Source organism: Paralichthys olivaceus, chromosome 7, assembly GCF_024713975.1.
Source record: "Paralichthys olivaceus isolate ysfri-2021 chromosome 7, ASM2471397v2, whole genome shotgun sequence".
Classification (NCBI taxonomy): Eukaryota; Metazoa; Chordata; class Actinopteri; order Pleuronectiformes; family Paralichthyidae; genus Paralichthys; species Paralichthys olivaceus.
Window position 1 is genome coordinate 16890775 of NC_091099.1, and position 15968 is coordinate 16906742.

A 15968-nucleotide genomic window follows, 5' to 3' on the forward strand; every position below is an offset into this window, starting at 1 on the left:
GGATCCAACATATTCACTCAATTCAAATATAGGTCAACCCCATTATTGTTGTATTTTATTAAGTTAAGAAATATATTATTCATAAAATGATATGTACATAAACTCAGATCTGATGACTATAACGCCTGCTGGGCTGGCTGAGTGAGGATTTGGGGGATTCACTGCTGCTGCAATATCTTGCTCCGTACGTGTGGAGACGGAACTTGGGGGTGTAAGCTGAGGCGGCTGATTGGAGAGCTGGTAACAAAACACTCTGGATTTATCTCCCCAAAACGAACATTAACCCGTCGGACCCTCGCTCCATATCGGCTGGAATTCCTGGGCAGCGTTTATCCTCGAAAGTAAGTGGAGCCTCTGCTATTTCAGGAGAGAAGTGGCCAAATAACAATGATGGCCACGGAGCGCACGGTCTATGATTGAGTGTGTTCACGGAACGGGACTGATGTTTCACAATAGAGACCGCTGCTGCTGCACGGACTCGACCGTGGAGCCACAAAGCGAGGAGAATGGCAGAAGTGAAAGAGACGGCGCGCCACAAAGGAGGGCAAAGCAGGACGCGTGTGTGCGGAGAAGCGGTGCCCTAGATCTGTGCAAGATCTGAGTTACTCTGACATCCAGCCTCCATTCATGCTGTTCAGACCAGAAGTGTCTCAACCAGCACCTGGAAAAACAAAGAGAATGCGTCCAGTGGCGGCTCATCTCCGTGCGTAAATTGAGACGCATCTGTGCGTATTCGCGGTACTTTTTTGAACATGTGGACAATAAATGTGTGTTTGTTTTTCTCATTAACCCACGTCCTGCCCCATGACCACAGTGGTATAGATGCATTAAAGACTTCCTCATACTTTCATATCTGCCATGAGTGATGGCGATGCCTGCAGAATCTGACCGTGCCGGTGCGCAGGGCTGCTCTCGTGAAAAAAGCTTAAGCGCACCGGATCGCAATGGTTATGTGAAAGCATGTGTCATCCCACTGTGCCGTGACCGAGGCTGCGAGTCGTGGGTGAGGCTAATGTTCACAAAATTATGGAGTTCCCAGAGACTCCGGAGTGCGGTGTGTGTGGGGTCGCTTTCGGTTTTTCTCGCTCTGTTGGTCAAATGTGCAGATTGGAGAGCTGGAGCCAGCAGCAGCAGCAGCAGCGCTGACAACACACTCTCGCATTCATCGTCCTCCCTTCACTTCGTTACAGGCTGCGCTGCGGAGCTGTTGCAAACTTGCTGGAGTGTGGTCTCGCCATTGTTCACCCTCCTATGTGCCTTCTTTTGGGTCGGTGTGTACCTAATCCGCTGCGGGGTGCTGGTCCAGAGCGCCCTCTCCCTCCTGACCGTGTGCCACCTGGGCGAAGCAGCGGCGTGGTCTCTCCTGGACGGGACGGATGAGGAGGAGCGGCTGTTCTCGTTCACCGCCGCGGCTGTAGTCGCGCTCGTCTGCGTGGCCACCGGCTCACTCATGGTAGCGCGGCTGAACCAGGGCATATCCGTGATCGTTTTCATCAGCGTGATCAGGACTATCTCGCTCTTCTCGCTGCACAAAGTCAGGGCCACTTGGAGACCGTACGTGGCGTACCTGGTTGGAGTGCTGGGCATCCTGCTGGCGAGGTATGCTGACAAGCTCCTGCCTAACCAAGGGAGACACAAGGAGGGCTGCACCCCCGTGACTGGAGCCAGGGAAGAGATCCCTGTATTTAAAAGGCGCAGGAGGTCCAGTTCTGTGATAGCGTCAGACATGGCACACAGTCAGTCCAACAGTAAGTCACATCGCCGGACCTCTCTGCCATGCATCCAGAGGGACCAGGTAAGAAGTTTCTGTCCCGTTCAACTTTCCTTTTTCTGGGCTTGTTTTTATTTTCAAATGACGAGTTTTGATGTTTGACGGGAAGAGATGAGAGGGGGGTGGGGGGCTCAGTGCAAGGCCAATAACATGATGACTGTTGGATTCCAATTAGAATATTCACCATTATTTAATCTTTATTATTATTTTTATCAAGCAGTGGTATTACTATTAGAGGTTACAGATCTTTTAAAGATGTCTCGTATGGTAGCTTGTCATCTACACAGCATTATTATTGTTATTATTATTATGACTATTATTTTTGTGTGTATCCTGTTTTCCTGTGCACTGTAAATATTACAGTTATCTTGAGTTTGCGTTGATCTTTGATCAGTTGTTATTGTTTTCATCAGTTTGGGATAACATCTGATATAACATTTCACAATATTTTTTGCGCCATTGTTTATGTAAGACTTCAAGAACGTCATTGCTCTTAAATATGAAACTATGATAGCCTACCTTATCTTCCACCATGGTCAGAATGTTGCACCCATCAGAGCACGCTGAAGTGCTTTTATTTCATGTGGATATATGTAAGGCGTAACTGCAGCTTTCTTCTGTCATAGGAGTAAAGGACCAAATTTGGTATTTTGTTGCCAGGGGAGGCTATTTTGGAAATGGTGCTTTTAAGTGTTGATGAGAAAGGGAAGCTGAGGATATGATGTCAGTGATTCATCTCATCCTTGGTTATTTATGTCAAACATTTTCCCCAGATGAGCTACTGCCACAAAAATTACAAATGCATTTTTTATCTTTCTGTCCTCGATTTTAATTGTTGCCACTTGCTCTGCATCACTCATCAAGGCTCTCTGTCCTCAAAACCCCAGGATGTAGCAGCTCTGGCTTTTAATCCTCCTCTGATACTAATACACATTCATACCTGCGTTAAAGAGGCAATGGGGGGGCTTCACTCAACCAAACTCATATCACCTCCTCAGCCCACCTTATGGAAAATCAATGAGCATGCTGGGCATGTGAATGAGAAACAGATTTTCACAGTGATCAAAGCTCTCGTTGTGACCTGTGAGTGCAGTTAGGTTGGGAGATGAGAGGCTGCACTGTCGGCCCCGGCCACTTGAAAGATGCCCTCAGCTCTCAGGGCTAGTTAGCGTTGTAGTGTGCTTGTTTGTTTTTCTTTGTGGTCACACACAAGTGCACACATGTGCACATGCACACACACACACAAATTGGAAACAATTTACACTTTATTCTTATTTAGGTTTGAGCTGAAGATTATTCATGTGTCAGTCTTTATTAGTCTGATATATGTTTGTTGCTGTGCTGCAGTGATACTTTTTCAGCTCAACATATTTTTGCATATGTAAAGACATTTGTTAATTTATCTGTTTTTGCATTAAATAATGAAGTTTTACCACATGTGATCTCACACTGTGATCATATATTGTTAAAAGTAAAAAAAAAACACACACACAAACACAACAAATTCTGATATTTTCTTAATCCAAAGAGTGAACATTGCACAACCCAGCTGCATTATTTGTTTTTATAGCTTAAGCTATATGCACTATTTCACCAAATACAAAAACAGAAGGGTATAATTGATACCATCACATTAAGATTCAGACTCCATTACTATAAGGGATTCAAGATGGAGTTACCTAGAGAACAATAAAAATAGCCCTAAAATTAAGACATTAGTAGTTAACTGCTCTCATTGATGCTACTGTGGCAATTAACATGTTTTGGTCTGTTTTAGATTTTGGTTGCCCCAGTAAAATCTGAGCAGAATGGAGGAAACATACCAAGAAAACAACATCTGTCTAACAACATTTATCACATCTCTGTCTCCTCTGCTCTGTCACCTCCACCAGGCTGGGATCAGCTTTATTACATGTTACATGTTACGGAAAAAAGCCAGAAAAAACAATTGTTTCTGTAGCAAAGCCTGAATCTTGCATTCCCGCTCATGTGTGGCGGTTGTGCAAAGCAGTTGACCAGTCATGGCCTGCCTGTAATTGAGACACACATGGCGTACATATGCTGTCTTAACCGTGTCTTGTCTGTGTGGTCTGTAATGTGTAAACAAGCCCATGCTGACCCACACAAGTCATCACCTCGCTCACACTGGCCTCCCTGAGGGGGGTCGGACACACGTTAGGGGCCACAATGCAGACACCACATGCTGATGGGAACAGGGGGCAACGTTAGACGGCATGAAGTGTCCAACCGGCGCTGCCTCGAGGAGCAAATTTAGTTCTGCACGGAAGCCAGCAGGCCATATTTTTCCAGGTAGTGCTTCTTAGTTCGTTGACCTGAAGGGGCTGTGTGATGTTTTAACAGTCCTGCGCTTTCGCTGTGTTAAATAGAGTTGTGATGTTGTAAAGGAGCCGGAGAGACAGAGGCATGACAAAGAGTAGATCTGCACTTTGTTGACCTGATGGTGTTTGCATTAGCTCCGCGTCTGTGTAGTGTTTGAAGGATAGTGTCAGGTTGTATGGAGGATTGCAGCTCACAGGAAGTGTCCTCTACAGGAAGCTTCCCTCACAGAGTCTTATATAATGGCCCTTCAGATTGATGGTCATTATTTAAGGACAGTTAATCCAAAAAATAAACAGATTAAAAAGAAATCCATCTGCCTTTGCTTCCTCGTGAGCCTTAAAGTTACCGCGTTGCCCTTCCCCGTTCTGCCAAAGCCATGCTCCGAGGCTACGCTTCAATCTGCTCAACTGTAGATTTAATAAACAGCCATTCGCCCTCCTTTTGATTACAAATTGGCTGCCAGCATCTATCAGTCCAGCTAAGTGGGTGGATTTCACAATGGTGGGGTCATTGTCCCAATCACGGGCATAATAAAAGAAAGTCATTATCAGTTGATCTGATAGCGGTTAGCTGGGGGCCTCTGCGGGATAGTTCGTCTTTGTGGGTTAATACAAAATGACAAGCCAGTCTTCTGTATTTCAGCTCGGGATATTGAACTGGAGGAAGAGTTGTGGACTTGTGGTGTGGATCACTTTTCACAGCGTGTAAGGAAATGTGAGTCCAGGTCTCTCCTGCTGCAGACATCAGCGCTGTCATGGAACTTTCTCTCCTCGCGAGCAGAGGAAAGAAGTCTGTCATGATGCCAGCACACATCAAATGTTTTTTTTAATGAAGCGTACCTGAGCTGCAAAGTTTGAGTAGAAACTGATAAAGCAGGGAGGGGTGGGATATTAGCGAGTTGCCTCTGCATTTTGCAATTCTCTTTGCGAGGTGTTGGAAACACCTCTCGTTTCTGTCTGTGACTCCACCCTCTCCACGGCGCTCTGTCCTTTCACTGACACCAACACAAATATTATCCCAACCAGAGGAGGAAATTCTTTCTTAACTTGGATGATAAAGATATTCTTGAAATCTATGATAATGACTTCCTGTGGAATGGGATCCAAACACAATTACTGTAGCTGTTGTAAATGTTTCCTGTTACTCTATTTTTGCTGCACCATCCATAATTGAATTGTGTTTTGGATGGAGGAGGTTGTTGATAGCCTGTAGGGCAGTGATTTACTACTGGGCCAGTGCGCACTCTCATCCCAAACAGCTTGTTTGTATTCTAAACACAAAGCCTCATGGGATATGATTTTTTTTTTCACTTTTTTTTTCTTTTGACTGGACTGGCCTCTGGGTTAGAATTGGTCTCACTGAAAGCCTCCCTCTGCATTTGGAAAGGAAGCTAATATAATGATGGGGTCATGCATTTTGAGATTGGGGGATTCACTTCACACTTTGAATCCTCATTCAGTCCCAGTGTATTAGCTGCGGTGTGCGTGTGAGGAGGCAAAGGGTGGAGGAATTGGGGTATAAATGAAAGTAGGTCATTCAAGGTTTTGTTTAGTAGCCAGGCAAAACAGCAGGCTTACTCTTACCCCCCCTCTGTAAAGTGGAAGAGTCACACATTCGACTGAAACAGAGTATCAACTCTTTGCATGCTTGTGCACCCAATTCGAATGTATTGCGTCTGCCATGTTGGCTTCCCAGTGTGTGCCACATTTAACTGAGGTTTGGTGTGTGGCGGCGTGAATAAATTATACACGTTTTTCACCAAACCAAATTTCTGCACGGTTCTGCAATAACTGGCAGCTCCTACCTGGTTATACTGTTAAAGGTCCTATATGTAACATGTCCATATGTTTGTTTGTAAGAAAAATTATACAAAACCTACTGGACAGATTAACATGAAACTTAGTGGGAGGATGCAGTGTGGGTCAGGAAAGAACCCATTCAATGTAGGTACAGATCTGGATATGAGGGTGGATCCATGAATAATTTTTTCACTTTCTTTGAATTTGCGAGGTATAGCAGTTTTAATTGATTTTATAGAGAACTCAAGGATCTTGATAAAAATATCTAGGCGTTTTAAGAGTGCATTATGAGAGAGTGTTGGATCTAGAAATGTGGTTTCAAAAGGGGACTGTTGGGCCTTTGTGGAGGTATAAACTCTACTGACTCTACTACCATTCAAGTGTAGAAAGCATCTGGTGGTATAAAAGTACTGTGAAAGTATCATTGCAGTCAATACACAGAGAAATGTTCACAGCCTGTATCCCGAAACTGTGCCTTTCAGATAACTGTGAGGACTTCCATAACTTTGTGATGTCACAACATCAACAGTCACCACTCCCAGTCATGCCTGTGGCATGTAGTGTATAACTGTTCCTTTAAAAAGTATATAATCGTCTAACATCCTACTTATTACTCCACATAAACTCTTTTTAACGATGTTGCCCTGCTCTCAGAAATTAACTGGATGAGAACAATGTTGTTATTACCAACAGCAGTAATAGTCAAACTATGAAAATGAGACCCAAGTTGTAATAAAGTGGAATTATTCTTTAAACTCTCCATTACATGGCTCACCATATGTGTCCAATTCTTTCATTACCTTCATTTATGGCAACATGAGTAGCTCATATCCTGATTCTTGCCCCGTGTCTGTGATCACCTAAGCCAACCGAACCAGAGGTCCAGCACTAAGTGCAGTACCCGTCTTCCATCTCTTTCCTACCCCTGGCATGACCACGATCTGGCTCCCTACGGATTACCATGGAAATTATGGAAGCACGTCTGTGTGAGCATGTGTGTGGATGTAAGTGTGTGTGTGTGTGTGTGTGTGTGTGTGTGTGTGTGTGTGTGTGTTGCCAGCAGCTTGATGGCTGCCAGATGCTGCAGGCTGAGAGGTTGAATCCGCTCGGAGAAACACGGAGGGCCTCAAACCACAGACACAACCCAACGCAGCTGGAACTGTTAGACAGGCAGAGGCCTCCAGTCCTGACACACAGCACACATATTAACACCTCAGGATCCTAATAACTGCCTCCTATTTGAATAGAATGGTGGAGTCTTAAGCGAATTATGGAATTTTTGTGTGTGTGTTGAAGGATAGATTACATGCTGTACTTTCTTCTGCTGTCCGTTCTAGACCAAGGCAATTATGTCACTCAGGTTTTCTGTGTTACCATAAGAGACTGACTATTTCAGTGATGGAGGTGAACAGAATGTTCCTGGCACAAAGTTGTGTATGCGTACAGTATGTGGATGCGTGTGCTTCGGTATGAGTGTATTTGTGTGTGAGGCAAAGATGGAGAAAGAGGGGAGAGTGTGTGTGTTTTGGTGAATGACTGAATGCACTTGCATATTTGTATATAATATAATACCTGGATTTGGTTTCCATTACCATAACAATACGCTTTTTGATAATTAACTCTGAGGATTATTAACATAATTTTGTATTGAACAGAAGCCGAATTTCTCAAATGTTTGATGTTGTGAAAACATAAGCGACTACATTGGCAGAGTCTGAGATTGTTGTGTAGGGGCTGGTTGGGGGTCTCAATTTGTGGTTTGGAGCATGTGTGTAATTTGAAATTCAATTTCAAGTATTTTATGCATACTACAAATTTGGAATAACACAATAGCAGAAACATGGTAGACAGTGCCACTACCACTGAAATTACATGGTTCTTGAGCCAAAAAATACAAAAAACACAGGTCACTGCAAACACCTTACACATGGATGTCATCTCCAGCTACTCAATATGCAATTGTTTAAAGGAGATATATTATCCTTTTCTCTTCCCTCCTCTGTTTTACATAGTTTTTATGTGTTTGTAAAAGTTCTGCAAAGTTAAAAACCCAAAGTCTGCGGTAAATGAAGCTTCTCTCCTCCACAGAAAACATTGCTCCTGAAGCTCCTGAAGTGTCTCGTCAGTTGTCCGGGCGATACTTCTGCACCATCATGATGTTACGTGACATCATCCATCATGATATTATGTGACATCATGATGGCCAACATTTCATAATTCACACCTAGCGGCCAGTCTTGCCCGCCCCCTAACAAATCCAGGTAAAGTGAGAGCAGAGAGCGACATCTCTTACATTAGCAAGTGTTTCAGATGGAGGCTGAAAATAGAAACAGAAATAGACAGAGAACGAAATTTATGAACCTGGATATGAGCACAATATGTCTCATTCAAATAAGCTAACAAGCTGACAACTTGTAATGAGAAAATATTAATATATAGATTGAACGATAAGAATGTTTAAGCCTATTCATGATAGTGAGTAGACAGTTGTGAGCTGTTGCTGTATTAGTCCTAAACAAGATAATTAGGGAAAATTATGATTAACTTTTGCACGTGACAAATTTTGATACTCACAAGTTAAATTCCAAGCTCCACGTGCTAAAACAAGCAGTGTGTTACACTGGAGTCATGTTTTCTTTCTTTAAAAGATGGGCAGGTTAATAGTTACCAGTACATATCCGGTACGGCAGAACATCACTTTGGGGAACTGAACGCAACACGTTTGGCTTTCATCTGTATTTATCTTCTTAAAGGGCCTTTTCAATCACACGAGGAGCCCACATTTAAGACAGTGATCCCTTACATGAGGGGACATTCCTGCGCCTGCACTGCTGCTGAATGAACTGGAATGTGCAGGTTGAGCAGAGCCTGAAGGACGGGCCTGTGGGCCCATTCAGCCAGCTCTCCCCTCCCTGGCTCTCCTCTCCCCGCCATCCTGACCTGAGCCAACACCACCATCCTGGGCTGTCACCAGGTGTGCAGCTGGCCTCTGCCGAATGAATAGACACTCTCACATTGCCCCGGGAAGTGTGTGCTAGAGTGTACATATGTGCATGTTTGTGAAAGGGAGGTAGAAGTGGGGAGTTGGAGGGGGGAGTGCAGTCCTAGACGTAAATAGCTGCCGTTAGGAGGATATGTGAAAAACAAATGGAAGAAACAACTGCTAATTTCCCTTCTCAGAGTGTTCAAGTGCACATCTGGGGAAATGGTCTCTCAAAAATTGATCTCATGATCTTTGATTGGTGTCCATACTCTGAGAACAAGTGCAGCCAATCCCTCGATCAGGTCCAGTCTGAACATTGTGGTTCTGTTAGGAACAGAACAGGCCACAGTTGCTGCTGCTACGTTTCATTTAACAGGCAGGAACATTTTGAACTCCTCTGACTGAGGCTGTCCAATAAATCCAAATATAGTCAGCTATTAATTGATTTTAATAATTTTTCAGGAGCATGATGAGTGACACTGAGGGATGATTGTATTTAGTAATACACTGCCTGCCTGGGTGCACATGTCTACACCCAGACAAGCTATTGCTTATATTTAATTTGGTATAAATTGTTCAAGTTCAAATTTTTCACCAAAACATTAAAACCTCATAAATTCATCACAGGAGAGTTGCACATAATTTCTAACATACCAGGGATAGAAGATGTATCGTTATTCTTTAGTTAATGAGCATTTTAAGTTTGATCATCAAATTGTTTAAAGAGTATAAAAAGTATTTTTTGTCATGGTCAAGTTCATTTTAAGACTCTAAGGCAGTTTAATCTGTCACAATGCATTGTATTTTATATGCAAAATATAATAATCTGTAAAGTAACTAATGGCTATGGCTGTCTGTTACTGTAAGTATTGTAAGTGGACTATGTATTATAGAGTTAAAGAATTAAGTTCAATTGATTGTAATTAGTTATATTCCACCAGATTTCATACCAATTCTCTTGAGTCCAGATTTTATCCCTCGAAAACTTTGCTTTACTAACTGAATTCCTGTTAGGAAAAGTATCCTTTGGACTTGAATGTTATGAGGTTCAGTCACTAGGCTGCATGTGTGTCTAGCCTGATGGCGCGGGGCGAGGAAATGTGTTATTGTAACCTCTGCCTGGTGAGTCCTCCCCGTCCGTCCAGCCCCGCTGCCTCACTGGCTCACCATGAGCCCGTCTGTCCCTGCAGCCAACAAGGCTTCTGCTGTTCCTTGCTCAATGCTATGTTTTACTCTCTAAATATGTTAGAGAAAAAAAAATCCGTCTGTACATCTGTCTGTCAGTCAGGTTATTTCAACCCTTGCAGGGGCGAGGGCCTTAGGGTTTGGGTTAAGGGCTATTTTCGCACAGTCACTTTCAATTAGTCATATATTAAAAATGTAATGTATGGCTCTAGCTCTGTGCTTAATTTGCACGATGGTACACAGTGTCTATATGAATTACATTTTGTTATGGATACAAGGACAAATACCAACGTTAGAATGATGGTAATGATGCTCAGGATGATCTCTCACAGGCATAGTGCTATATAAACACTGTGAAGTATCTGACCACTCAATTCATTGGAAAATGTGCCAAAACTGAGATGAATTGTCAGGAATTCTGTAACTTTGTGATGTCATCCACCACTCTGAGCTATGCCTCCAGCATGGCCCACCTGGACGCAACAGTGGAAGCTCTTATCACCAAATAATCTTGAATTTCATCGTCTTTCCAAGTGGACACCTTCTTCAACGTCTTCTACCTGTATGGCTCTTTTCTTTCCTCCTGAGATATTTGTATTCTTTTTGGTTCTTTTAGATGTGCGTCTGACGCATGGTAGAAACATAATAAACATGCCAACTCACTTGTACTGAATGCTCTGTATAATCCCCTGTTGTATTCTCACATTGACTCACTCGGACATTATCTACAATTTTTACTGCGGAGCTGGCAGGAGAAAGTCCAGAGAAGGTCTGCAGCAACTATGTACACTTGTGTTCTCACATAAATCCCCCCTGAATGATTTCAGGAGATTACATGGAATGTCTGAAATCAGCTTGAGTGACTAAATCACTCATGGTTAAGAGATGATATCCACTACCTGGAGTCGGAGCTCTGAAAATTAGATAAACTACTTGGCGTCTTTGTCTCTAGCTGCGGCCCAGTCAAGCATATTTCTTATATGCCGTCTTCCATCCTTGTTCTACCAGCTGCCAAATTTCATCCATGATATCCCAAGTGGTCGTCTGCAGTCATGCCTGTTCCTCTGTCTGGCCTAGATGCACACTGGCACTCTACAGGTCCAGGTGGAGAGAGCCAGGTGCAAACCATCAAATTGCACCTGAGCACTTTAGTCTGAATTTGATGGTCTGTCTCACTTTAGTGCTGACTGCCCACTGTTATTTGCATTTTTATAAGTTGTACCAAGCTACAGTATTATTGCATCACCCATTGTTATGCATCACTTGACCAACTCCCTGTGTATGAAAGAGGAAATGTAATACTACATTGAGATGGTCTTTGATACTTAAAAGTGTAAATACCTTCTTAGATATATCACAAATTTTAATAAAACACCAGAAACTTGTGGAATACAGGGCATTATATTTCATTTTCAATGAATGACTCTACACTGTAACACACACAAACATACACTTGCACGCGCTTAGCAGACTGGCTAAGCAAGGTGTCATTAATTTGTTAATGCCATGCTCTGCATTGCCTGGAGACACTAAATGACGTAAAGGCTGATGTGTTCGTGTGCAGGTGACATCCGTTTATACTCGGCCATAATCAATGTCTATGAAGAGCAGGCTGTGTGTGCGAGTGTGTGTGGTCCTGTGTCGTGGAGATAGTGGACTGTTGGTTCCAGACGCTCCTTCCGTCCCAAGATAGCTCAGCTAACTGGTAAATTTCTTTATGGACCACAAGCCACCCTGGATCCACGCAGGTCCCGTCTTCGGGACTGGGAAACCAGAAGTCAGAAACATGACAACATGTGAGCCACATTGATCAGACTCAAAGCATAGTTTCAGAGAACTTCTAATGAATCTCCATCCTTTGCCCTTCATCCACACAAATACAACATGTTCTGTGTGTTTCTGGGAAGTCTCTCTGTAAAGAGAAGGTGATGGGATTCAACAATGGGTTTGAGGATAGAATAGGTGCACAGGGGATTTATTTGAATGGCTATGTTTGTGACTGTCTCAGGTTTCTGACTCAACACACTCTCTTCATGATATTTTCTATTAGCTGCTGTTCCATTCGTACTCGCTGCACCCTGTGTTTTGTCCTTCAGGGCTGGACAGTTTTTATGAAATCTCTTTAGGGCTGTGTTAAAGTAATGACACAGCTGACTATCACAGTAATGTCTTCCTCAATAATTCCACCCTGAATATCCATATTTTTTAAAACATTATTTAAATGTGAGGACAGCAGTGCAAAGCTGCCTTGTACTGGGGACAGTTGGTTTCGCCATAACAGTAAATGCGCAACAACTAAAATGCTGTGCTCGTACCACTGAGGTAGTATGGTGAGCGATATGGCTCAAAACTTTAAAGAGGTTTATCGGTAGAATGTTGTTTTCTAGAATTGAAGGGGAAATTTAATGTCTAATGTCGAGTTATATATTTTTTCGTGATTTTTATTTCTTTATTAACACATCTCTTGAACATAGAGCCGAAAAATATCTAGAGTAATGCTATATATTGCAGTATTTATTGTATCGTATCACAATACATTGTATTGTATTGTATCTGGAACTGTATCATTTCATGAGCTCCTTTCAACTACAAAGCCCTACTTCTCCTCTCTCAGTGGAAAGATTTTTAGTTTTTTTCTGAGGACCTTTCAAGTCTTCTCCTCAGACTTGAGATAGATTAGCAGCCTCACATCCTGGATCATCTCTGAAACCGCATTGGATATCTGTTCTTTTTCTAAGCAGTGCTACCAACATTGTTAAAATCTCGACCTCTCTTTTACCTCTTAGTTATTCCATCCTCCTTTTTGAGCTTAAGTAAAAATGCATGTTGACACATTTTTTTTGTCATGCTCTTACCTCTGTGGATAATCAACCCTTTACCCTGCGTTGTGCTGTCATGGTCAGACCCGCTTCAGTGTTAAGACTGAAGAATTGTGGGAGGTTTGGCAGGTGATTCATCAAGGTTTTGGAGAGAGTGTTTCCATTGTAAGGACAAGGAATGGCATGTGGTGGTTTTGGCAAAGCTCCACAGACTGGAGGGGCAGAAGGACTTTTGACGTCATCGGGAAACGTGACCCATTTCTCAAGAGGCGAGGAGCCTTGGGCTGGTTGAGCAGATGTTGCACAGATGAGCCTGTGCACACGCACACACACACACACGCAAATCTACCCTGTAAGCACACTTTCGCCTCTGCTTTATTTTCCATTAAGATACCCATAGAAAAAGAAACAGCGGCACAGAAACTTAAGCCAGTCTCACGTTTGGATTGTGGTTGTGCAGAGGCGGGAACTAATGTGGTTATCAGCTCGTGCACAGGCAGGAGACTAAGAGCATGACAAAAGGGAGGTTGTAAGAGGGTCATTCAGGTTTTACACATACCAAGCTCTTTGTTAGGAAGACCTATACACCTGCTTCTTCATGCAATTAACCAATCAGCCGGCCATCCAGCATAAAGTCATCTGACCTGATACAGGTCAGGATCTTCAGTCAATTTTAACTGGAAACAGCGACTTTGACTGTGGCATGGTTGTTTGTGCCTGACGAGCTGGTTTGAGAATTGTTGAAACTGCTGAGGCTCTGGGATTTTCATGTACAGCAGTCTCTGGAATTCACTCAAAATGGTGTAAAAAAAAAAAATAATAAGACATCATGCAGCAGTTCTGCAGATGGAAACAACTTGTGGATGAGAGAGGTCAGAGGAGAATGGATAGACTGGTTGGAGCTTACACAAAGGCAACAGTAACTCAGATGACCACTCTTTACAACTGTGGTGAGCAGAAACATAGAAGACAATAGAAGACCACGTCAGGTTCCACTCCTGTCAGCCAACGATTGAAAACTGAGGCCGCATTGGACACAGGCTCAACAAAACTGGACAATTGAAGACTGGAAAAATGAGCCTGGTTTGATAAATCTCTATTTCTGCTCAGGCACATAGATGGTTAGATCAGAATTTGGTCCCAATAGTTTGAGTCCATGGACCCTTCCTGCCTTATGTCAAAGGTCCATGGCAATAGTTCTCCACTGGCTCCATCCTGCCAATCAGCCAGAGGCAATATTATCCCATTACTGCCATCACCCATGCACTTTCAGAAATTACATAAAGCTTTTCTTCCCGCTCTGTCAGCTCATTAGACATGTGATGGTGCAGTATAGGATCTGTTTATCTCTCTACTTCTGCACATTTGATTGAAAATGTAAAGGTGTCTGTCATACTGGTTGTTCTAAGAGACTGGGTAGATCAGACTGCTCCAGGCTTTTACATTTCCAGTGCAGCATCAAAAAATGAAGACCAATACTCTCTGCCCTCTTTCTCCTTTGGCATTTTTATCTCATTATAATTTTTAGCTGCTATAGATTATCACTATAAAACCATAAAGGTCACATAGATACATGTTTGTGAAAGGTGTTGCTTATAGTCACAGCATATGAACATATATGGGACAATCACTCAGCAGTTCCTCTCAGTTCTACAGAGCATTTAGCATCTTCTAGTTTCTTGTGTCGTCTAGTTGCACCAGTCAGCTGTTCCCCAAAAATCCTACTGCTGCCTTGCCCAGCAGCACACAGACTTGAATCAGACAGAGACGTTGGTATGGGGGCCAGTATTCTAGCAATATCAATTGTGTGTGTGTGGGTGTGTGTAGAGTTGTTTAAATCTATCTCAATCCATGCACATGTAATCATATTGTAAAGTGTAAGCGTACTATGTGTAAAAAAATCTATACAATGCATGCTGACATTTGTGAATGTGTACAGGAATCGGTAAATGTGTATTCAGATGTTGTGTGTGTAATCAGATTTGCAAATGTGTTAAATAATCTGTATATAGGTAATGAAATTTGAAAGTGCACTGAGACAAAGCAGCAGACAAGCGAGGTGGCAATGTTTGTCATTTTACTCATTTTACTCGCCCACAGTCCGAAGACATGCACATCAGGTTAACTGGAGACTGGTGAATGGTTGTTTGTCTGTATGTTGGCCCTGCGACAGACTTGCCCAGGGTGAACCCGCCTCTCACCCAATGTCAGCTGGGATTAGCTCCAGCTCCCCTCAACCCTCGAATGATAAGTGCTATAAATAATGGATAGATGGATTTTACTCTTTATTTGCTTGAGGTGTAAATCACCTTTGCTAAAAACGTTGCGAAACGATGTCCTTATTGTATTTACGGCTTAGTTTGTTTTGTCCCCAAGTGGCCTAAAACTCTGCTCCTCTGGTTGTTTAAAGGTGTTTTTCTGCTTTTCTTTTCCTTCTTTTTAAGTAGTTTTTTGTTAGATTATTGTTTTGTCATCTGCCACCATGTGAGTTCTAAACCAGTCTCCTGTGGGAGACGATAATGCTTCGTTTAATCTGATTTCAGTCTCTAAACTTGATACACACGTCACGATTTGTGGTGTAACTGATCATGTACATAATTTGTGGTAATGAGGAGGAAAACAACTCAGGCATTTCACAAATTTCATAAAGATGAAATCAAACCCTGGACACAGTATGTTCATTTGCACTGCCTGTAGCACTCCTCTTTTGGAGAAGTTAGTGAGCAGAGCCTGCTGATCTGCAATCTGAGCGTTTTTGTGAATTTTGTCTCGACATCACAGGTTTGACTTATCCACCATATGCAGATTTTATTTATGTTGCATGTAAGTGTCTCTGTTCATAATGGAGTCGGAGCATTTCTCCATTTCAAAAAATTGTATTGCTTCACTACCTGCCAAGCCGCAGCTGGCAGTCAGTTTCCTATTTCTGACGAGAATCTGCCAAATGTCTAAGATCTATGGAAAAGGAAAATTTCAATTCCCATTGATCTTAATCATAAGCTTGGCTGTGTGCTATTGATATGTTGATATTGTTTAGTTTTTTAATCTGGCTCCACTTTTGCAGCCGCTGC

General features: G+C 42.7%; 1 protein-coding gene across 4 annotated transcripts in view; it reads left to right on the forward strand.

Moving 5' to 3' along the window:
- Window positions 1–320: 320 nt before the first annotated feature.
- LOC109624189 (cGMP-inhibited 3',5'-cyclic phosphodiesterase 3A) overlaps window positions 321–15968 on the forward strand; it is a 78175-nt gene continuing 62527 nt past the window's right edge. For all 4 annotated transcript variants that reach the window (XM_020078709.2, XM_069528556.1, XM_069528557.1 and 1 more), the window contains exon 1: window positions 321–1795. In XM_020078709.2, coding sequence (XP_019934268.2) covers window positions 866–1795 — 930 coding nt within the window. In that variant the 5' untranslated portion in view covers window positions 321–865. The remainder of the gene's footprint in view (window positions 1796–15968) is intronic.